General features: G+C 35.8%; 2 protein-coding genes and 1 non-coding gene across 3 annotated transcripts; 2 read left to right on the forward strand and 1 right to left on the reverse strand.

Annotated features, from left to right (window-relative positions):
• The first annotated feature begins 4398 nt into the window (after positions 1-4398).
• On the forward strand, positions 4399-4480 carry TRNAS-UGA. The gene has a single exon. It is a non-coding gene; the product is annotated as a tRNA-Ser (tRNA).
• A 6065-nt stretch (positions 4481-10545) lies between these two features.
• On the forward strand, positions 10546-11926 carry LOC113770117 (zinc finger protein CO3-like). The gene is made up of 2 exons (XM_027314483.1): positions 10546-11202; positions 11325-11926. Exons 1-2 carry the CDS (start codon positions 10681-10683, stop codon positions 11625-11627), a joined length of 825 nt encoding a protein of 274 aa, XP_027170284.1. The 5' UTR covers positions 10546-10680; the 3' UTR covers positions 11628-11926.
• Positions 11927-16709: 4783 nt separating this feature from the next.
• On the reverse strand, positions 16710-20394 carry LOC113770714 (frataxin, mitochondrial). Its single transcript, XM_027315274.1, has 5 exons — positions 20050-20394; positions 18633-18705; positions 18408-18455; positions 18091-18185; positions 16710-17073 (listed from the first exon to the last, which is right to left on the reverse strand). Exons 1-5 carry the CDS (start codon positions 20298-20300, stop codon positions 16944-16946), a joined length of 597 nt encoding a protein of 198 aa, XP_027171075.1. The 5' UTR covers positions 20301-20394; the 3' UTR covers positions 16710-16943.
• Between the last annotated feature and the right edge of the window lie 3010 nt (positions 20395-23404).

The raw sequence follows: 23404 nt of genomic DNA on the forward strand, positions 1-23404 counted from the left end.
AGAAAAATCTTTTGTTCACGTGTGTTCTTTACTTTGGTCACATGACAAAAGTATGTGATAATTGATGAACTTGGAAATAAAGGAAAGAAAATTCTCCCCAAGGAAAAATTAACTTGCGTTCGACAGCCATATTTCACCGGATATATTTGAAATATTATTTGGAATAATTACTGTAGCACTTTTTATGATGTGATGTATGTGAGATAAAAAAATGGTTGAAAATATAAAAAGATGGGTTGAAAAATATGTTTATGATGCAAGCGAAATATTATTTGAGATAATATTACTGTCCAAACACTCCCCTCTTTTCTAAGTTCAAAGCTGCAAGGGGAGAAGATTTACAACTACTACAATTGGCACCAGCCGTCTAAGTAGGACTTTTCGCATCGCACTTTCCACGGGAATATTTGGCATAAAGCAATTAGGTAATAATGCAAAACTAGATATGCAAAAGTTTTGAGAAAAGAAATCTAATCTATTGTGATGTTATGGTCTTGTTTTCGTTCAATTATATTAACTGATTATAGATTTTGATTTTAAATAACTAGTTTTTGTGATATTCTCGTTTGCTTTTTATATTCAGATTATAGATTTTTTAATAACTAAAAAAATTAAAATCCATAATCAATCAAAGAGTTGCTTTTGTTTGTTGATTTTAATTATTCTCTACAATTACCTTCCATAATCACATTTTGCAGAATCTAAGGCAAGTGAGAACAAGACCATATTCGTCAAAAAAAAAAAAAAAAAAAAATGAGAACAAGACCATATTAGCCTGGAAGAAATTACGGGTACTGCTTCAATATTTCTGATCAAACTATATGTAACGGTTGTAAACACATGATAGAGTTTAAAGAAAGAGTTACAAGGAGCAAGATTAATCCAATTGTAGCAAGATTCTTTGTGCGTTCAAGAGTTACAAGTAGTATTTTGGTTTCTTCATAGCTGGCATGGAGTGATAATTGGGGTAAATTAACCAACTCCAAATTGCTAGCCAATTCTTTTCTTTTTGATTTTTCTTTTTTATTGTTTGGTTTTACTTATGTCCCATTATCTCTAAGATTGTCGTGGGCACCTACGTTTGTGGGTATTCACTGTGAATGCAAGAAATGCTAAAAAAGGATTGAGAAATGGAAATTCCTAATTTAAGAATATTGAATATTTCTTTAGTTAGCAAGTAGGATGTACATGTAATTAGTCCTGTCAATGATCATTTACGCTTTATTTCGAGGAAAAGTTAATGGGAATGTGAAGTGAAAGAAAGTGAAGTAAAGAATAGTGAAGATCACTTTCTTATGTATATTTGTTTGATAAGAAAATTTTTGAGAGAAATTAAATAGTCAATAGTACTTATTGACAATATTGTGAGTAACTAACAATTTTTCTACTAAAAAATTTTTACTCAAAAAAACTAACAAGTAGTTTCCTACAAAATCATGTAATCTTACAAGACACAAATTGTAGAAAAATGAGGGAAAATTTTTCTAACTTTCCAATTTTCCTGCTAAGCAAGCACACACAAAGGGGGAAAATATACGCATTGGGTGCAGCAAATAGAAGGGAAAAACCTCTCACAAGAAAATCCCAATATGCATTAGGTGAATGGAAAAGCTTGTCAAATTCTAAGAGAAGAAAAACCCTCACAAGAAAATCCTATTATGTTTGTTTGAAAGGAAAGTCGTGTAAGAAAGTGTGTCGTGAGAAAAGTGAAGTGAAATAAAGGATAAGCAAACTAATTTTTTCACATGTATTTGGTTAATAAGAAAATGATGCAATAAAATACATATTCTTGTGTTTATATAGCAGGAGAGTTATGGACAAAATTAGTCATTGTGTTCCTTAATAGAAAATATTCAATATTGAATTTCTTCATTTTTGGTATTCAATATATGTAAAAACATGTAGTAATTATAACATTTTGCATATTGGAAGAGTTGTTTACTTGAGAATTAATCACATTCTTTAATGTGTGTGTGTATGTAAGTTATTTCAAAAATATATATTGACATAAAAAAAGAGCATAAAATGTAAACGAAAAAAATATTAATGGCATATAAATTCAATAAATTACTAGTTCATTAATTGTTAAAATAAGAATAAAATGTCTAACTACAAACCAGTTGTTTGAATTGTAAATTCTAAGATATTCTAATTTATGTAGAGGTTTGGAATGGAGGAAATAGTTTAGAAAGAAGTTGTAAAAAAAACATCTAATTAGTTGAAACTTTCCCATGAGTCACTTATCTATCAATTTCAGCAGGCAAAATTTTGCAGGAATATGAGCGATTACGGGAAAATTTTATGTGATGGGTCCCATAAATTTCCTGACAAACAAACATTCAAAACTTGTAGAAAAGTTATTTTCTTTCGCTTTCCTTCCCTTTTCTGGTGTTTGTTTGCAAAGGAAAATGTGGGAAAATAAAGTAAAGTTAATTATTGTTTATTTTTGTTTACTTTATTTAGTAGGAAAATTAGAAAATTTTCTTGTACATTCCCTCATTTTCCTACATTTTGTGTCCTGTAAAACTTGCATGATTTTGAGGGATAATAGTTAGTTAGACGCAAAAATTTGAATAACTATCACTGACTTTTTATTTTCTCTCAAACTTTTCCACGGTTACCAACCTTGTACCAGATAAAGATTTTCATTCACACTTTGCCACACTTCACTTTCTCACACAATTTCCCTTCTATTTAAACTAAGAATAGAAAACTTCTCACCATAGAATCGAAAGAGAGAAAATTTTGCATTACCAAGAGATAATAAGACTATGGGGGAGACATCTTATACCCTTATGCATTCTTAATTAGTTAAAATCGCTAATCTTGCCTTCTAATTCAATCCGTTCATGGTCCACAACTCTAATCATAGTCTCAATTCGAGCTCGTGGAGTATAAATGGTAGTGAGATCTTTGATTAGAAATTATGGAAAATTTTCACCAATTTTCGAAGAAATGAAAAAGGATCATAATCTGATCTAGGGTTATTTTGTTGGTACTTCAATCTTCTCTTCAACTTGTAACAAATTACAACGTTTTCTCTTGTACCCAAAAACAAGGGCAAACATAAACAAAGGCCTTGTTTGGAAGCTTGGTTTTTTACCAAGTTTGTATAAAACTAGTTTTTTAACAACTTTTGCTACAGGAACCCCAAAAAACTTATCAAAAGTTTTAACCTACACACTTAAAATATCCAAAACACAACAAAAAAAAAATTCCCTTCCCCTTTTCTTCTTCTTCCTCCCCCACCACCACCTCCATTGCCGGCTCCGTCACCAATTTCCGGTGCCGGTGCCGGACAAGAAATTTTTTTCCCCCTTTTTTTCCCTCTCCCCCCTTCCTCCCCTGCCATCATCCTCTCTTGTCTTTTTTTTTTCTCTCTACGTCCGGCGCAGAGGGGGTGCACAGAGGGGGGCGGCGGAGGGCAGAGGGGGAAAGAGCGAGGGGAAGGGGCAGAGGAGTGGCGCGCAGAGGGACGGCGGGGCAAGAGAGAAGACGGGAGAAGGGGGAAGGGGCAGGCCTGTGGCCGCAAGGGCGGCGACGGGAAAGGGAAGGCGGCGGCAGAGGGAGAAGGGGCAGACACCCTGGTGGCGCAGGGGCGCGGAGCGGTCAGAGGGTGCGGGGGAGTAGCGGCTGGCCAGAGGGAGGGGGAAGTAGGGGCAGAGGGCGGCGCAGCATGGAGCCGGCGGAGGCGAGAGGGGGTGGCGGTGGAAGGGGGAAGGCGGGGCAGCCGGGAGGTGGAGTTGCTGCTGGGGGTCGGACTGGTTGTACTGGGAAAGAAGAGAGAAGAAGAGAGAAAAGAGAGGGAAAAGCAAAAGAAAAAGCGAAAGAAGAAAAAGAAAAAGAAAGGGAAAGAGAAAAAAAAAAGAAAAAGAAAAAGAAAAAGAAAAAGAAAGGGAAAGAGAAAAAAAAAAGAAAAATTTTTTTTTTCACCTTATAAAAACTTCTATAAAATTTTTTCAAAAACTTCTACAGTGTACTACAGTAAAGTTTTAGACAAACTCCCAAAAAACTCAGGTTCCAAACAGGCCTTTATTCTTAGATAATTCTTTACACTAGATTAATCTGTTGATTAATAATAATCGAAGGTAGAAATGCCAAACCATCACATATTTGCATATTTTTAATTGGTTATGAAATAGAATATGAATGAACAAATAGACATTTAAATTCAGATGTACTTCAAAAATTTATAGTCAGAATAGGTTGCATATTTACCAATGTGGCCAAAACAGTGAAATCTCAATTATAAAGCACTTTGTAAAATTACTTGATTAAAATAAGATTGTTCACAACGAACCAAAAGGGGTAGTCGGGAAAACAAATTTTGTCCGAATCGAAAAATAGGCGACTTTTAAAATGGTTACATTTATGATTGTTTGGTCACAAACAACAACCGTCGATATGTCCGAGTGGTTAAGGAGACAGACTTGAAATCTGTTGGGCTACGCCCGCGCAGGTTCGAACCCTGCTGTCGACGAATCTTCTTTCTTTAACATTTTTTTTTTGACCTTTATTCTTCCAATTGTTTTTGTTGCTTTTGGAGCTTGGGCTGGTTCAAAAGATCCAAATTTCTTCCAAGTGGTTAGGCCCTTATGCTCATTGAGAAGGCCCTAATATCTGTAAACCTTTCAAATTGAGGTTTTGGGCTCTTTCGTAATTCTGTTCAAAAGAATGAAAGATGGCAGCAGTATGAATTTGATTTCCCAAAATAGGCATTTTCAAACAATAACAAAAAAAAAAAAAAAATGCCACTAGCCAGTACTTCAATGGTATGGTCTGCATTACCCCACCCCCCCCCCCCAAAAAAAAAAAAACGGTTGTTTCTGACCAGTAACTAGTTGCTTAAATTAATAGTGCATGGTGTAGATTCTCTTCACGATATCAACTTGTTTACAATTTTTAAATTTTGTATTGTGATTTTAAATAACAAGTCTTGTTGTATATAACAAAATATATGATACCACACAGTTTATATGATACCAACTAGAGCTCTCCAAAAAAAACTTTTTTCCCAATCAATAGACATTTATTTGGGAAAAACCAAACAAAATTCCTCTAGGATTAGATTTTTTTTTTTTTTTTTGTTTCAGGGATGGATTGGGACTAGGATTTAATGTAACCATTACAAAGAAGCTTTAGAAAAGGACCTCAAAGTCCATAAAGCCATCTTTACTAGCATGTAATTACAAGGGCTGAGAGCGTCTCTTTTCAAGCTCTTCTCACCCTAATTGTCATGATTCGAATCTTGAATCTGATAGCGAAGAAAACCGTTGTTAAGTGCCGAACTAAGGAAACTTCCTATATTGATGTCCATGGCATCTACGAATAAGTGGTGATTAAGAAAAAAACAGGTTTCTATGAATCACCTGTTTTGTAAAGTGAATTGAACCGGATAACTGGTCAACAAGTTGGTTCTTTGATGAGTTCAATTGTCAAAAGAAATTTGTTCAGACGCGCGAATTGGAAAAAAAAAATTTTGTTTTTTTTGGTAATGTGTAAGATAGGTCTCAATTTTCAAACTTTTGGTGACCAAAAACCTATGTGGTGCTTCCCCAGAAGTTCAAACTTTGTTGCTATGCTTGCATGCTTCAAAATCAATCCTAGGAGAAAGACCATATCAACTTCAGAATAGAGATCCTTCCAAGGGTCAACAGGCTTCGGAGAGCCAAGAATTATGCCCGGTTGAGACTTCTTCAATGAAAGAGATGGAGAATTATTCCTCTGGTCAACAGGTCAGAAAATGGCACGATTGCCGTCTGTCACCTTTCGCAGAAGAGTCATTTGGAGAGGAAAATGCTACGAACGTCAACTGTTGGATTGCCTCTGCAAGTTTTGACCCGGTATTTGTAAGAACAAAATTTGCTTTGTTTGAATTGCCTTTTTTTAAAAAAAAAAAAATTTTCTAACCATTTGGATTAGCCATTTTTGGAGGGTGTTTTTGAAAAAATTTACTGTAACGTTTTTAGAGTACATTTTGGAATATTTTTAGAAAATATTTTGGGATATTTAAGAGTAGAAGAATTTCTAGAATATATTTTGAGATATTTTTTAAAATTTTAAACTAATTTTTAGATTACCTTTTAGAGTACTTTTTAAAAATTTTTATTGTATTTGAAAAACTAGTTTTTGAAAAATACTCCCATCCAAACATATTTTTCGATCACTTTTTTGTCTCACATACATTAAATCGCTATAATATACTATTCTTTTTTATAAAAATTTTAAAAAATAGCAATCCAAATGGGTTCAGGCATGTAATTCTACTTCCCTTATTAGCTTTTGATTAATTCTATACTTAATATTCATTGTTGGAATTTGTAGGTACTTTAACGAGCCACTTCACTCACTCGAATGAGATCAAGATAAAAACTTTAAATCAATCAAAGAGTTGAATTTAGTTAAGCCCTTTGTTTTACGTAAATCACTAATCAAATCCTTCAAAAATCAAGAGGTGAAATTTGAGGTAAAATATAAGGAATAATTCTATCCTAAGCAGTACTCAGAAGGCCATTTGATATAAAATTAACTTTTTTCTTAGATAGTATACCGACCAAATCCTATAGAAAGGTAATTTATTTTAAAAAAAGGTATCATCCTAGGAGTAAAAAGTATATTAAAATTAGAGGTGGCAATTTGTCCCAAGTCCCAATGGGTTACCCATGCCTATGAGGACTTTGGGCAGGATGGGTACTGAAATTTGATATTGGGTTTAAAATGGGACAAATCCCAATTGTACCCATTAATTGATGGGAAATCTTGGGAAATACTTGGGTACCCATTGGGCTCAAATAGCAAGGGTTCCATTTGGATTAGTTATTTTTGGGGGGTGTTTTTGAAATATTTTATTGTAGTAGTGTATATGAAAAAATTTTACTATAAATTTTTTTTAAAAAATATTTGATATACTAATATGGATGAGATATTTTTTGAATTATTGTATATTACTGTAATATTGTATTTGAAAAACTTATTTTTTGAAAAAATAGCCAATCCAAACGGAGTCTTAGATTCAAAAATTATCTTTAACAATTTTTATAGTCATACCAACGAATATAATCTAGTAGTCTTCCTAGTCATTATCCACAAGAATTTCCAGCATTTCAGTCAATTTAGACTTGTCATCCTTGGACAATGATGAGGATAAATATTCAACACCCTAAGTACCTTGACCATCTTGATATATGTTGGAATATAGTTGTATATCTATTTTTTCCTTTATTTGTTAATCTAATTTTTGGTGGGAATCTTGAGTATAAAGTACTTGCATGTTTATTTAATAAAACTAAAAGAAATTTAATAAATCAAAAATATTAAATTTATATAAAAAATAAAAAATAAATTAAAGGAAAAAAATATGTAGAAAATAGATTTGGGTATTGGGCGGGATCAATCTAAACCAATCCTAAAGTGATCCCGCCCAAGTTAGTCCCAAAACACATATGGGTAAGGTTGGGCCCAAACCCATATGACTCGGTTCCATCTCAAACCCAATCAAATCCCGCCCATCCCGCCCATTTTGCCACCTCTAATTAAAATGATCCTCACGAGGACTTGATAATTCAAAAATGTCTAAAGAGGATAAAAAGGTAATTCCAAAGCGTAAGTTTCTTACAAAAGGATGAAGTATACAGTTAGAATATATAATATAATGCGCGATTGGTAGCCTGCTGGCTTCATTAGCTTAGGCTTAAGTTGATGACTTCTTTTAAGGGCAGTCTAGAGTAGATTTTTTTTAATGTGAAAAATATTGACTAATATTTATCATTCAGAAAAATGTGACTGATAAGAAAATGAATTAATCTTTTTTTACATTAAAGAACTTAAATGCATCTTATATGCATGAAAACAGAATTTTGAAGTTGTAATTCAGAAAACTGTCGCTGATAAGAGGATGGATTAATTTTTCTTACATTAACAAACTTAAATGCGTACTATATTCTGAAAAAAAATCTTGAAATTGTAACAAGACAACGAGATTAGTTGTCATGCATCTAAATTTGCTGATTTAAGGAAGAAAATATTTAGACGAATGAGGGGGGGAGAGATGAATTATTTTAAGGGATAATTGCAGAAACCTCCCCTGAGGTTTATGACACTTGCACTGACCTCCCCTATCAATTTTGAAATAGCATTAACCTCCCCTAAAAAAAGTTGGAGCCAATTTAAAAGGTAAAAGTGTGTGAATTTACTTGAGTACCCCAATTGGATTTAACTTTACCAGATGAAAGGTTTGAGTACTTTCATCAAAAGCAACAAATCCTTTGTTAAACAAATTAAACTAAACAAACTATTTTTGCATTGTTAAACTAATTAACTAATTAACTAATTATTTAATTATGTAATTAACTAATTATCTAATTAACTAAGTAACTAATTATCTAATTAACTAATTAACTAAAGCTGTTGTCTGTCTGAAACTAACAAACTATTTGCATGTTAAACTAATTAACTAACTAACTAACTAATTCACTCCAAACACATTGCATCCTCCAAATTCCGTAATTTTGGCCAATTAAGGACAATTGACGGGAAATGAAGAATTGATCGTTAGAAACAACAGTTTTACCTATAAACGGTACTCTGTTCTTATAATGGAGGAAAGCCATAAAGAGTTGGTGTTTTATTGGAAAACAGGTTTATTTTTATTTTATCCGATAAATAAATTTTTTTATGAAAAAATTGGTACTTTGTTCTTATAATGAAGGAAAGCCATAAAGAGCTGGTCTTTTATCGGAAAGTGATACTTTACAGAAAGTGATTGTGATTTGGTTTATGAAATTATCCCAAAAAAAAATTAGAATGAATTTGTTTGTTTTGAAAGTTGTATAACGGTCATTAAAACTCCAAAGATTGGCAAAAAAAATTTTGGATTGCAGAAAGGCAGAGGGGAGAAGGAGAAGAAGGATGTTGGGGAGGTTTCTTCAATTTTCCCTTATTTTAAAGGTTCATCGTCTTTGCCGAAAGAAGTTAGTCTTAATCTTGGGGAATGGAATGGAGGTAAAAAGAAACGGTAAGGCAAAGGGTAAAAAGTCCCACATGGGCCGGCATTGCCACATCATGCTGGCGTGGCCACAACACCGGCCTTTATCTTCTCAAACCGAACAAAACCAATCAAGGCCCTTAACCCCAAAAAAAAAACCCATACCCAAACCCAGCAAAAAAGAAGCGTGGGACCGCAAATGGCCCACCAGTGCAGCCTAGTCATCTTCAGGTGTTCAGCACGTGGGCCACGACCCCACAAGAGGTCCCAATTAATCCACGTAAGCGAATCAGAATCTCCCCAACTGGCAATCTGCCACGTGTGAGTGCCACGTCATCAACGAGAATAAAAGAAAATATCCTGTACGAACCACAGGAAGCAGAGCCGGTGTTCCCCCATCTCCCAACACCTGGCACCCCTCCCACCATTCAATCCACTTTGGGACGCTGTCGTTTCAGCCACAAAAGTAAAGTCTGGAAAATCCGAACCGGCTGGGAAGAGTGAATTTCCAATTTTACCCCTTCAGGCATCTTATCGTTCGTGGATTAATTGGCGGGTGGCAGTGTCGTTGTTTGTGAGAGACATTTGGATTTTTTTTTATTAAACCATTTTGCAGCAAGTTGATGGATTTTCTTGCTATTTTAATTCCTTATCTTGTTAAAAGTAGCAAGTATTTCCTTTTTTGGGATAGCAAAATGGAAAGGCGCTGGAAGTGCAACCTTGAAAATTACTTGAGATTCCTATAGTTTCGTATCACTTTATTAATTTCTAATTTAAGATCTAAATTAGATCAAAAGAACCACACACCCCCAAATTGTAGGATTAATTTTTCCTTAATGTAATCATATTTTTACACTAATAAATTTAAATGGATAAAATTGTTTCCTTGCAAATGCAATGTGCATTCGCATGCATCTGTTAGTTTAAAAAACAGTAAAAATGTAGTTTACGCTAACAACACAGGAAAGAACAGTTTTAAAGGATGTGATTTTCATACTAATCAAAGTTTGAACTACCATACTAACTTTATAATTTTGGTTTTGGTTGTTTATAATCATTTATTGACTAATTTAGAGAAAAACGACAAGAACATGTTTTTTATTACGTCTTATTATTTACAAACTTAATTGCAAAAGATGTCAAAAGATCACATGCTATATTAATTTATCAGCTAATGGGATTGACAATTTATACATTGTTAATATCGCTTTATTTTCATCATATTCTTTTGTAAAATTTTAAAATAATATTCTAGCAAATTTTAAAATAAATTATTTCTCTTACTCTTTCTTTGCATGTATGGCTCCAATTCCATTTTGCTCATTCGTTTACTTTTCTAGAAGGAAACATATTGCTTTCATTTTGCTCGAGATATTTTTTTAAAAAAAAAAGATTTTCCTAATTAAACTAACACCTAGAAAATATTACATGCCAATCTTTGCATGAAATTACCATCCTACCCTTCATGCCCCACCAATCAAATCAACAAAGGGCGGTGACAGTTCTGTTATATACCCCAAATGCTGAGACGGTTTCATAGTAACCTTCAACTTGGAGTTGGAACCTCTTTTTCTAGCGCCCCCCCTCAAGTTTCCGCTCTCTTTCCTCTCAGTTTTCCACTCTTTTTCTCTCCAGAAGACTTTTTTGAGCATTTGAGAAGGGATAAAAAAGGAGGAAAAGAAAAGGTTGAAGAAAAAATGAAAGCGAAAATGAGGAAGAATTGTGAGCTATGTAGAGGATCGGCGAGGATGTACTGCGAGTCGGACCAGGCCAGTCTTTGCTGGAGCTGCGATTTCCGAGTCCACGCCGCTAATTTCCTGGTTGCGAGGCATTTGAGGACTCTCCTCTGCCACGTTTGCCAGTCTCCGACGCCGTGGACCGCCAGCGGGACTAAACTAGGCCCCACCGTCTCCGTCTGCGACAACTGCTGCCTCCGGAAGCGCAATCGACTCGACGACGGTGAAGAAGAGGTTGATGTTAATGAATCGGAAGGTGAAGATGTCGGTGAGCAGGATGATGATGATGATGATGAGAAGAAGGATAATGAAGATTTTCAAGTGGTGCCATGGTCACCGACCGCACCGCCTCCACCGGCGAGTTCTTCGTCGAATAACGATGAAGAAGCATCGAATTCTTCTTCGTCTGCGTCTTCTTCATTGGCGTCATCTCCGCGTGATCGGAAAAGAATGCGCAAAAATGCCTCAGATCCCCGCTCACAAGTATGAAACCATAAAATTTTTTCTGTTTTTTTATTTTAAATAAAAAAAAAAACTATGTTCCTCCTTTTTAATTAAGGTTTTCTAAGGCTGAGGCTGGACATTTTGTTTTTGTGATGACGCAGGAGAACCGTTGTTGGATAGATTTGAATAAGCCGCCGGAGATGGCGGCGAAGGAGGTTGCTTGTGCTTGTGGTGGTGGAGGAGAACGGGCGGATTGTGTTGACTCATTATCAACCAGGAGTTTGAAAAGCGGGAGACGAGAATCGGGTCGGATTGGAATTTCGAGGCCGAACTCATGGGCAATAGTGGAGTCCGTTAAGCGGTTGCAGAGGCAAGAGATGGGATCTCCTGCAGCTATTGCTAAGTTGTGCAGATTAAGTGAAGATCAATCAGCCGTCGATTGTGATTCCTCCGAGTGTGCTTAGCCGTAGGATTTAGAGTAGATGGTCTGAAAAGTTGGTAGGACTGAAATTTGAAATATTTCATCTAGGATAAGATAAGAAATCATAGTAGTGCTAGTGTTCGGTTTGTTCTCATTATTTCCTTGTTTTTTTTTTGTCTCCTTGTAATTTTTTTTTTTTTGGGACATGGTAGAATTTGTTTATTGCTTCCTAGTAGGATTTTTAAGTGCAAAAGATACATTTCTCCTTTGGTATTTTACGGAATATTTGGAATGTGTATACATCCTAGCATTATTGAGATGGCCGTGGACTTAGTATTTGTACATTTACATTCTTGCCTTTTCTTTTGCTATTTCTTCTTTCTCATTAAAATGCAAAAAATGGGGAAAATCATGGATTAAAAAGATAAATGGCATAGAGAAATAATACCATATTTCTATTATTTCTTGAAAATTGAATGTATGGACCCTGTAGAAGAGAATAGTTCAATTTTTGCCAATGTACTCGGATTGCTTGCATTTTTCTATTGCTATTGCGTCTTTGTTAGCGAGAATGGTGCAAAGAGCACAATTTAATCCGTGTGTACTAGTTCTAGTCTTCGAGAGGATAAGTCAAAGTTGCCCCCCAATTCAACATCAAATGCTAGCAAGTTGTTGAAACAAAGGTGCTAGAGGATTGACTAAGTGTAGACTTAGAATCCCATTTGGTCCCCCTGTTATGGTCGTTCTGCTTGTCAAGTTGATGGTCTTCGTAATGCAGGCTGATCAAGAAAACATATTTGTTAAGGTTTTTGCTATGATATGATGCCACATGCCTAGGTTCCCAATAAGAGTTACTTCCTCCATTTCAATTCATTTATCACGTTTAGAAAATCGAACCTTTTTAAAAATAAAAATAGTGATTTGATTGTGATATTTATATTTTTTTTAATTTTATATTTTTAAAATTTTAAAATTTAAATTTGAATGACAGCATATATATAATTAAAGAGAAAAAAGTTGTATTAGAAGAAGAGATTAAAATGTGCTTTAATTTTCTTAAAATGATAAAAATATTGGGATATTTCAAAATAAAAAATATAAAAATTTTAATAATAATAAGACGGAGGAGTATCTATTTATTTTCCATGAGAAAAGAAAAAAGGGAAGAAAATTATTTTTTTCACAAGTAAAATTTAAGAATACTCCACTTATTTCCTTGAGATCAAAGCGTGTTAGCCTCATTCCTGCCAACAGTAGGGATGATACCTGGTGAATTTGAAGCCATTCAAGAATGTCAGCAATTCCTGACCAAACGGCTATGCTTATTTCGACACGTAAAGTATCGATGGCTGGAAAGCAGTGGGCCGCCATCTCTTTAAACGTCAGCCACCTCCTCCCTCCCCATAAGGCCATAACGTTAACCTCACAAAGCCTTAATTGAAGCAGTCAATGATGGCAGCCCCTCTCTCACTCCCTTTCAAGTGTTTGTATTGTGGCACAAAACAACATGCAAATGTGCGAAATATCAAGACCCTCACGTTAGCTTATTGGTTGCTGTTTAGCGCAAGCAGTTTGGTTGGTCTTGGTTGGTTTGACATCCCTCACATTTTCAACAGTAGTACATTATTCGATTTTCTCCAAGGAAAGAAATAGGGGCAGATATTTTCATGTGTGCCGTTTGGCAGGAGAAATTAAATGTGTGATTAAATGATTCTTGGTTGGTTGGTTCAACCGCTCCCACATTTTCAATGGTGCAGTATTCGATTTTCTCCAAGAAAAGAAATAGGGACAGATATTTTCATGTGTATCCATTGGTAGGAGAAATTAATGTGATTAAATGAATTAAATGATCAGTACTGCAACTAGAAAGGAAAAATTGCACAAATCGTCCCTCACACACATCACCAATGCAAAAATTTAATCCCTCATTTTCATTTTAAGAGGCTAAAACATAAGGGATGCATTAGTGCAAAAAACATGCAACTAATAATACGTAAAGATTGGAAAAAATGCGTTAGCATAATAGTTAATACCTCCAATTGCAACAAACTCATAATTTTGAAATTTGGATTCCCTTTGCTTTTAGGGTCTGAATATATCCTGGCTTGTTGCTTTCCTCGTTATGGCAAAAGCATCATTCTCATCAAATAGTTCGTTGAAAGGTGTACATAAGAAGTCCTGCATGTAACCAATTAATATCTCCCTCCTCAACTGTGGGTTCTGTTCTTCTACAGATTTTACTTCCCTTGTCGTGATTTGATGCATCCAATTCAAGGAAATTGCGTTTTCAAGTGCCCATAGTGATTCTGATTTCAAAAGAATGGTGACAATTTCAAATTTGTTTAAGCAATGTGATATTTTTGCAAGTGGTTTAACCTCAACCTAAGTTAACGGTCCAACTTCAGCAATATCTTCAACAAAGACTGCAATTCACTACACACCACACATTTTCCCGCAGTTTCCTTTTTACATGTCGTATTTGAAGCCATTTAGTGGTGACTTAGTCGTCTTGAAATTAGTGAACCTTATTAATTTGTTACTTTGCTTCTTGGCTGAGATGCGCTTAATTTTTATGATTATACGTATGATTGACACGTTTGCAAGTATCATTATTATTGCTCACAAATTATCACACAACCACAAACAAAATGTTAGACACACAGCTACAAAACATATTAAAATTCATATATATTACTTAAAGGTAAAGGTTAGAAAGCCTTATCAAGCAAAAAATTTTAGTGTGTGTGTTTACTTGTTTATTTTAATAAATTTGAAATTATATTTAAATTTGACTTGTTTAATTTTTCAACTAATGTCAGGCGAGTTTTTATTGAATCAAACGCCAGTCGAGCTCAAATAGTTGAAATAAATTTTAAAACTCATGCTAATCGATTCAAATTTAAGTGGAACTTGTTGTCTATATTTGTATATGGAATTAATAGAACATGTGAGTTGAGTTTAGACTTAAACTTAAAGACTCTCTTTGTCTCAAATGCTTACATTTTATTCTACGTGAAAATTAAGCAAGAAATGAGGGAGCGAAATTTATTGACATATCATTTTGTTTGTTGTTTAACTTGATAATCCTTTCCGGTCAAATTTCATTTAGTCAAAAGCCATATATTGTATTTTATTTATTTTTATAGTGTAGTTTATGTCCACACTTGATCAAGAAAAGATCGGTAGGTTGGAAAGGTATCTATTCGGTAGATATTTGTGATTTTTTTAATGATTTTTACTCCAAATATCTGGTGGTTGTGGAGCACATACACTGATTGATTTACATTAGACTAATTCTCATAATCTCTCTCTCTCTCTCAGTCTCTCTCCATCTTTTTGATTGATTTAAGTTGCAATTTGTGGCCGGCAATTACATCAAGTGGGGGAGCCTTTTTGTGTATGAATCCTAATATAATAGGGGTCTAGCAGCATGGGACACGATTATTAATGTTGATACGTTTTTTCAAACCACTAATTAACCACAGATTATGCATCAAAGTACGTGTTAAGCCAACATAATCAAGAAATTGTGGACAAGGTTGAGGGGGGTTGTATCTTCCCCCTGCCACATGCTTGTCATTTCATCAAGAATCTACACACACATAATAATCTACTGGATTTGGGTAGTAGGACATTTTTTTAAAACCAAGAAGGTTCCTATGGAGTACAATTAAAGGCCATGTTCACTCGATTAGGAGAAAAGTATAAAGGCAGAAAGAATCAAATGGACTGCTTTGTTATGTGGTGGGGATTTGTTTGTGTGTTTGGAATGAGTGGTTGTGGATGAGTGTGTTTTTGTGTGTGTGGCTCAAGTTAAATTTTGGTCCTATTGGTATATTTTGATCCTTCTCATCAACCCTTGATATTATAGGATTGGGATGGTGAACTTGAAGGGATAGAATCCATTGAATGGTATGAGAAAGATGAGTCCAAATTAATCATGTTTGATAATGACTCAAGGACTATACTTTGTCTTGTGCATGGGTAACTTCCTTTGATAGCTATGATCATTCATACTTTGCTTCAGTCCTCAAGAATGGTTGTTCACTTCTTCCTTGAATAAAAACTTACCCACATTCCTCGATTACCTACTAGTTAAGGATTCACCATGCAATTGCTCAAAAGCAAGCATCTACAGTCAACAGTTAAATCATTTCTATTAGGTACTCATCAAATGTATTTAAGTTACACTGAAATTTCTATGAAGCATTTACATCCGTCTTAACCGTCTAATCACGTGTGATAATTAAATTAAATTTGAATTTGAAATCCAAATTTTGTATGTGTGTCATGTGTTCAAAAGTGGTAGTGTGTGCACTATCAATGTATATAAGACTAATTCTGTATTTAAACGTTTTCTATATTTAATTTTAGCTTTTTAAAAGAATTAATTTTTCCTACACTGACAGTGTATGCGTTATCAGGTTTGTATGAATGATAACTATGCCATATTTAAATTTTAAATCTAATTTTTTCACATGTATTATTGATCTAATGGTGAGTGATAGTGTATACACTATTAGTGTATATAAGATATAATCTTCTTAAAAAAAAATTAACAGATGAGACTCTCTAACGATTTACGTCTATTATCAATTGATGCATTTGTTAGTTAGAATATTCAATTTCAATCACATAACACAAAGATAAATTTGTGGAAGATAATGACCATAGCTATCATTCCAACTCTTGTGATATCTTCCACGTAATTAAAGTAAACATGACACAAAAGTGCTTTATAAACAGATAGACCATAGCTATCATTCTAAAGATTCTAGTAAAGAGCCGAAAGGGGTTTTGGTTGTGGCTGAGATTAGGCTGCAATGAACGGGGAAACAAAGGCTCTTCAGAATTAATTAATGCATTATGACGTGCACGGTATGCTTAGAGATTATTCAACTAAATAAGATAAAGAAGGTAATTGTCACAGAAATTTATTCAACCAGTAGAGGAAAAGTTTCTTCTTCTATTGAAAATTCTAACGTGTTCATGCTTAAGTAATTTGTGATTCTTGAGCTCTTACACAGAGCCAAGAATCACCACTATTCCACTAGTTGAGGCCAGGGGAAAAGAGGATAAAGGAGAAGCGAGAGAAGGAAAGAAATCATTTTGGGAACTGCAGAGAGACGGAAGAGCAAGGAAAATAAATTTCGAATGAAAATCCTATTCATTTCAGTACATTTTGATTTAACTCTTTTGGTTTTCCAAGTGAAACTTTTATTTAAGTGTCCAGCCCATAACAAAGTCAAGAAATTCATGTAGATATACACAGTTAGTCTGTCACTTCTCCAAGTTCCCCAAGCCTCCTTCCCAGAAAAGGGGAAAAAGAATTATCAAGTCACAGCTGAGTCAAGTTCTTTTAAGAGAGATTTATGGGTTTGCCGCAAAGTTGTTCCAACTCCTCCTCTAAGATATCCACCAGGTTTGCCTCTGTTCGTCGGTAAACCCAAGCTTGAGTATCTTGATCCCAATCAAATCTCGAAGGGCCGCTGCAAAAGGATATCAAGTTTCTCATTAGCTCCCCTAAAGAAAGGAATGATCTCTCCAAAAAGAACGAATATGAGGCATGAAAGGAAATGTAGACGAGGAAATTTATAGTGAAGTTTTTCTTACAGTAAACTAAAATTCAGATGTAAATAGCTTGCAATGATAGCTCAAAGTTAAATGGAATATAGAAACACTGTACTGTTTTTTTTTAGATGATAAGTTCCCTCCTCATCTGGGAAACCACTAGTGACCGAGGAAACGAAGAATTGAAAGAACAGTTGTCGGAAGTCCAAGAGCAACTATAGGGCACTGATGTCAAAAGTAACTTGTATGCCACAATTGTTTAGGTAGCTTGAAGATAACGAAGATGCAGGTCATTCTCGTCAGTCCACAATGCAAACGCACGCGAGTGCGCACACACGTCCGCACGCGTGCGCGCAGAGAGAGAGAGAGAGAGAGAGAGAGATAAAGAATATGCTGATACAGCACATACAAACAAAGACCAAAGTGACCGTTATACTTCAAAGTCTTACAACCTGCCCTTACCAAACATCCAGATTTGACAATTTACTTGAGTTTTTATCCTTATCCTATCAATCCAAAAGAGGAGTAAAAAATGATTAGCAGCAAGAACTAACAGCAAGTCTCTGCCCATACACAAACAGAGGTCAAGCCAAAATCACAGTCATTTCCCTCAAGTTCAGATACTACCTTAAATTGTAAATTAAGAATATAGATCAGACACAACAGAGGCGACCGTTAACCTTTACAATGAGGGGGCACTGTCAAGGACAAAAATCAAAATTCTAAAAGCTGTACGAACGTTATTTTCGTCAAAATTGACTCCGGACAATTGCCAAGCTACCAATTTTTCACCCTACTGGTACCTGATCTGGCTACAAGTATTTACACCATGTCAATTACATTTCCTTTAATCTGGAATTCAAACCTTGCCGGTGACTTTTTCCAATATACCTATAAATTGCAACAGGGGCACAGGGATAGAGTACAAGTGGTACCTGACTGGAGATGACATCCAAATTTGTCTATTTGGTGTTTGTTTGTTTATGACATAGGTTCCCAAGTCGCCAAGCTTCACCGTTAGAACCTCATTCTGCCAAACAGAGTAATATCATAAGGAATAATAAAGTTAAAAAGAAAATGCCACCAAAGGACTAATCATCACTTATTCTCACCCCATAATGTATGTAATAATAAAGTTAAAAAGAACATGCCACCAAAGGACTAATCATCACTTATTCTCACCCCATAATCTATGTAATAGTAAAGTTAAAAAGAACATGCCACCAAGGGACTAATCATTGCTTATTCTCACCCCATAATCTATGTCATAACCATCAATATCAACGGAATCACCATATTCCTGCCATGAGACAAAGCCAATAAGCATAAATAAGCAAAGATCAATAAACCATGAGAGGAGTCCAATGGAATACACATCCAAGAAAACTCCATTGAATAACAAGGTGAACACTCTGTGGTCATATAAGTAGACGACCATAATTCACAAACACAAGAAAAGAAACAAGACAGAAGCTACCTCTAACTTCTCTAATAGATCATGGATTGTTGAATTAGCCAACTTTTGATACTCATCTTCCTGCAACATAGAGCTGCACATCTGTTATTTTACTTTACTAACAACTTGGAACTAATCGTCAATAATAAGTTTATGCAGTTCAAAATACAACATAAACAATCACAACACTATTATAGAAGTTTCTTGAATATAACTATAGTTGACAGGACAAACAAGGGAGATTTAGACTTTTGGTTCCTCATGTTCTCGACTAATTTCAGTCAAGTTCCTCATAGCTCTTGTTCCCTGAAATGAAGGATACTTAAAACGTTTACTTTCAATTTTGATGCAGTTAGTTCCCTGTGTTCAAAAAAGTTGAAACTTCTACCATGGTCTCACGTGTCATTAAAAAGCTTAATTTCAGAAACACAGCTACCAGTAGCATCCATATTCAGAAAAAGGAATTGAATTGAGAAATATTCAGTATTCAAGGCAGAAAAGTGTTAAACGTAAAAAATCAAAGTTCCATTTCAGTGCACATTCTATTCTACTATACAAATTGAGCACCAGTCCCAACTCTCGATTTGGGATTAAAGGATGACATAATTTTTTCTTGGCTAGCACAAGATGTTTGTCAAAACTGTTAATCTCATAGGATTCTCAAGCATACTTCACAAATCAATCTTTTTGCAGACTACCCTGCAGGTCATCTGAGAAAATATCATTTCACGCGTGAAAGCCTTGTTCTCTGGCTATTAGTCATGTGACCATTTCTCCCTTCCTAAACATATTATCCACAAAATAGAAAATTAGAACAGCTGTATTTTCATAATCGACAATAATGACGACCACCACATCAGAATTATCAGTTGCAACTGGCAAGAATGATGTCCAGCTATAAAAACAAGAATGGTTTTTCTCTTGGTATCTGTTCCAGGGCGATTGAGCACACCCTGTAGTCAGGTACTTGTTTGATCACTCCAAAGAAACTTCAAGGTCAGTACTATTAAAAAAAACAAAAACTTTGATTATGCTTCAATTGACGAAACACTGCATCTTCTGTGCAAGGGAAACACAAACCGATAGTTCATTTGGATATCTATTAACTTTTCTCCCAAAATTTTCCTGTCCTATTACTTTCTCTCACAGAACAACCATACACTTTCACCTTATTTTGCAAAGAGAGCAAAGCTCCCTTTGTACCTCAGACAGATAGAGCCTAGTGCAAACATTCTTCAGCTACCCTTTTCCCAGAAGTAACAAGATATAATCCCAATATACAAATTCAGCCAAAAAGAAAAACAAAATCTTTCCTTGTACCCATTTTTTTTCCCTTCAATGTATCACTTTTTTCTAATTACAAAAATTTTGCAACAACCCCAGATAAGAAAATTAAGAACTGAACCAGTATATAAGAATAAAAGAGCAGTTAACATACTGGTAATCAATGGCGGCAGGGCCTTGAGATTTATCAATGAAGGAATTGGAACGTGAACAGAAGCTTCTACAATTGCTGCTATAGACAGAGGGTTTAGGGCCAAGAACACAGGGTTTAAGAAGGTGCAGAGAATTATTTGCCAAATAGGAAGATAAAAATGAGTTCTTTGTTGAAATTGATATCGATGTCAGAGATTTCCAAACTGAAAAGGGTCTTCTTCTCAATAACCATAGCTGCCTGAGAGAACCCATGTTGCTGATTTCTTGGTTAAGAGGAGCAAAGGTCTGACGATTTTACGAAGGCAGAAGCAGAAGAAGAGATTGGGTCGATGGCTGAATAGAGACTGAATAGAGACGGAGGAGTATGGGCTCCGTTCAAGCAAAGATAGCCCGTGGACTTGCCAAAATGCTTCAAGAGTTTTCTTACCAAATTTGAGCAATTAATATGATGGACCTCTGCCCATTCTTGTTTTCGTTATAATGGATTGGGCCATAGATTTTACTACAAATTTAAAATCCATGTATTTTTTTTTTTAACACAAAGGAGAGGCAAACTGCCTTTTAACATTGTACTAGGCGTGGGGTTGTAACCCCTATTATATCAGCGCCTAACATTTCCCTTAGTCCTGTCGGTGGTTCTTCCATTAGTCCACCTGGCAACTGTAGCTGTATTGCTTTCTTTGCCAGCTAGTCTGCGCAAACATTTCCTTCTCTTCAGATATGTTGCAGCTTACATGACCATTCCCTGCTCATCATGCTTCTAATCTGCTTAACCAAGTTATGGTAAGGTGATGTGGCCACTGCATCTTCTATCATCTCCAATCCTACTTTTGAATCCGTCTCCACGATTACATCTCTGTAGCCTTTCTCCCAAGCCAGCTGCATTCCTTTAAGAATTCCCCATAGCTCAGCTGCTATATTGCTGGCATTCCCTATACTCTTTGCAAAACCTCCTAACCATATCCCTGTTTCATCCCTAATGAGCCCTCCTACTCCTGCTCTTCCCGGATTTCTTTTTGAGGCACCATCCACATTGACTTTGACAACACCTTCAGGAGGCGATATCCATCGTATAAGACACTCTTGTTTGGGAACTCTACCTCTCCCATTAAAGAGTAGTTGCTTTGCCTGTTTTGCCATTTGCCTCAAAGTCGCTGAAGGGACCTTAAGGAGGTAATTCTCACCTTCAATAGCAAATTTGTTTCTAGCCCTCCAGGCGTGGTATATCATTATTTGGAAGGTCAGCTACCACATCACTCTCCCTCCAGCTCCTATACCATCTTGCGTTAGGTTCCAGTCTACCCAATACATTGTGTTTTTGCTGAAAATACCTCCTAGGAATGTGGGAACACCAAAGTCTTCCAAATGGGCTTTATCCAGCTACAGTCCCTAAGTGCATAAAGTGTAGTTTCGGCATGCTCTTTGCATATTGGACATTTATCATCCAGAGCCAGATGTCTTCGTTTTTTCTCTCTTTGTGTGAGTAGTCTGCCATTTCTGACCAGCCACATTAGGAATTGCCACCTCTTTGGACCTTTCTGTTTCCAAATCCTCTCCTACTATTTACTTCTCGGACCCAATTCTTCCTTTTCTAGTATGAGTTCATATGCTGAGGCTGACGTGAATTCCCCTCTTATTTCTGGGCTCCAAACCAGTACATCTGGATTGTCCTCGCCTTGTTCCACACAGTAGCCTTTGAGTTTGGCTAATGTTTCTTGTGCTAGTACTCCTTCCAGCTCTTCCCATTTCCAACCTACTCCTGTCCTCCAGTATTCCCCTACCTTCCTTTCCAACTCCTCTAGATTCAACTCCACTTCAACTTCTTCAACTAGTGGTATGTCTTTCAGCCACCTATCTGTCCAGAAAAGAGTAGAATTTCCATTTTCGATCCTCCACTTCCTTCCTCGAACTGCAATTTTACTGCCTTCACATATGCTCTTCCAAGTATGGGATTCCCCTGCTTTTTTTTTCTTTCAAAAAAGTCTCCTTGTCCTCCGTAATATTTCTCTTTCAAAACTTCCTTCCATAGTGCTTCCTCTCTATCCATAAACCTCCAGCTTATTTTAGCTAGTAGTGCCCTATTCACTTTACTTAGCCTTCGGATCCCTAGCCCTCCTCTGGCTTTGGGTTGTGTTACCTTCTCCCACCCTACATGGTGAATTTTCCTTTCATCCGGGCTGTCTCCCCAGAGAAACCCTCTAGCTATTTTCTCTATCTTCTCCACCACCGAATATGGGAGCAAGCTCGTTTGCATGGAGTAATTAGGAATTGCCGTAATTACTGACTTAATCAGCGTTGCTCGGCCTGCAAAAGACAGATTTTTCCTTTTCCATCCTGCCAATTTGCTCCTTACCTTATCTAGTATTCATGTGTAGGTCTCTTTGGTCACCCTTTTATGTAGAATTGGCATGCCCAAATATTTCCCAAGATCCTGTGTTTCTTTAACTCCTGTCAGTCTGCACATTTCCCTTACCACCTACCGTAGGACATTTGAGGATGCGAACAGTTTTGATATACTCACATTCACTTTTTGTCCAGATAGAGTACAGAACTCCTGTAATATATTTCCCACTTTCACTGCTTGTTCAACACTTGCCTCCGCAAAGAGAAAAAAGTCATCTGCAAACATAAGATGAGTGATTTATGGCCCTGATCTTGATGCCTTTAGCCCTCTCCATCTCCTCTCACCAGCTGCTCTATTTATCATATGGTTCAATCTTTCCATACATAGAATAAACAGGTAAGGGGAAATGGGATCCCCTTGTCGAATCCCTCTCTGTGGGGTGAACGGTTCTAATCTTTTTCCATTCCAAAGGATTTCCATGCTTTCCGCCCGCACACAATTTATAATTAAGGCTATCAAGTCTTGGGGGATTCCCACAAATTCCAGAGTTTGTTGTAAAAAATTTCATTTCACCCGGTCATAGGCTTTTTCCAAATCCACCTTTATTGCAACATAATCTTTCTTTCCTTTTTTCCTCTTTATTGTGTGGATCATTTCTTGAATGATTATGACATTATCTATTGTATATCTTCCAGGACAAAAACTAGCTTGGTTTGGGCCAACCAAATCTTTTAGCAGGGGTCTCAGACGATTCACAATAATCTTAGTAATGACTTTGTAGCAAACATTGTACAAAGATATTGGTCTCAACTAAGCTACCATTTCAGGATGTGGCACCTTAGGTATCAAAGCAATATATGTACTATTCATTCCTATTGGGATTTTTTTCTCTCTAAATACTTGTTGAATGCACTTAATGAAAGAGCCACTTACTTGGTTCCAGCATCTTTGATAAAAGCTAGCAGGTATCCCATCTGGGCCTGGTGATTTATCTCCTTTTATCCTAAACAGT

This window comes from Coffea eugenioides, chromosome 5 (genome assembly GCF_003713205.1).
Source record: "Coffea eugenioides isolate CCC68of chromosome 5, Ceug_1.0, whole genome shotgun sequence".
In the NCBI taxonomy this organism is placed as follows: domain Eukaryota; kingdom Viridiplantae; phylum Streptophyta; class Magnoliopsida; order Gentianales; family Rubiaceae; genus Coffea; species Coffea eugenioides.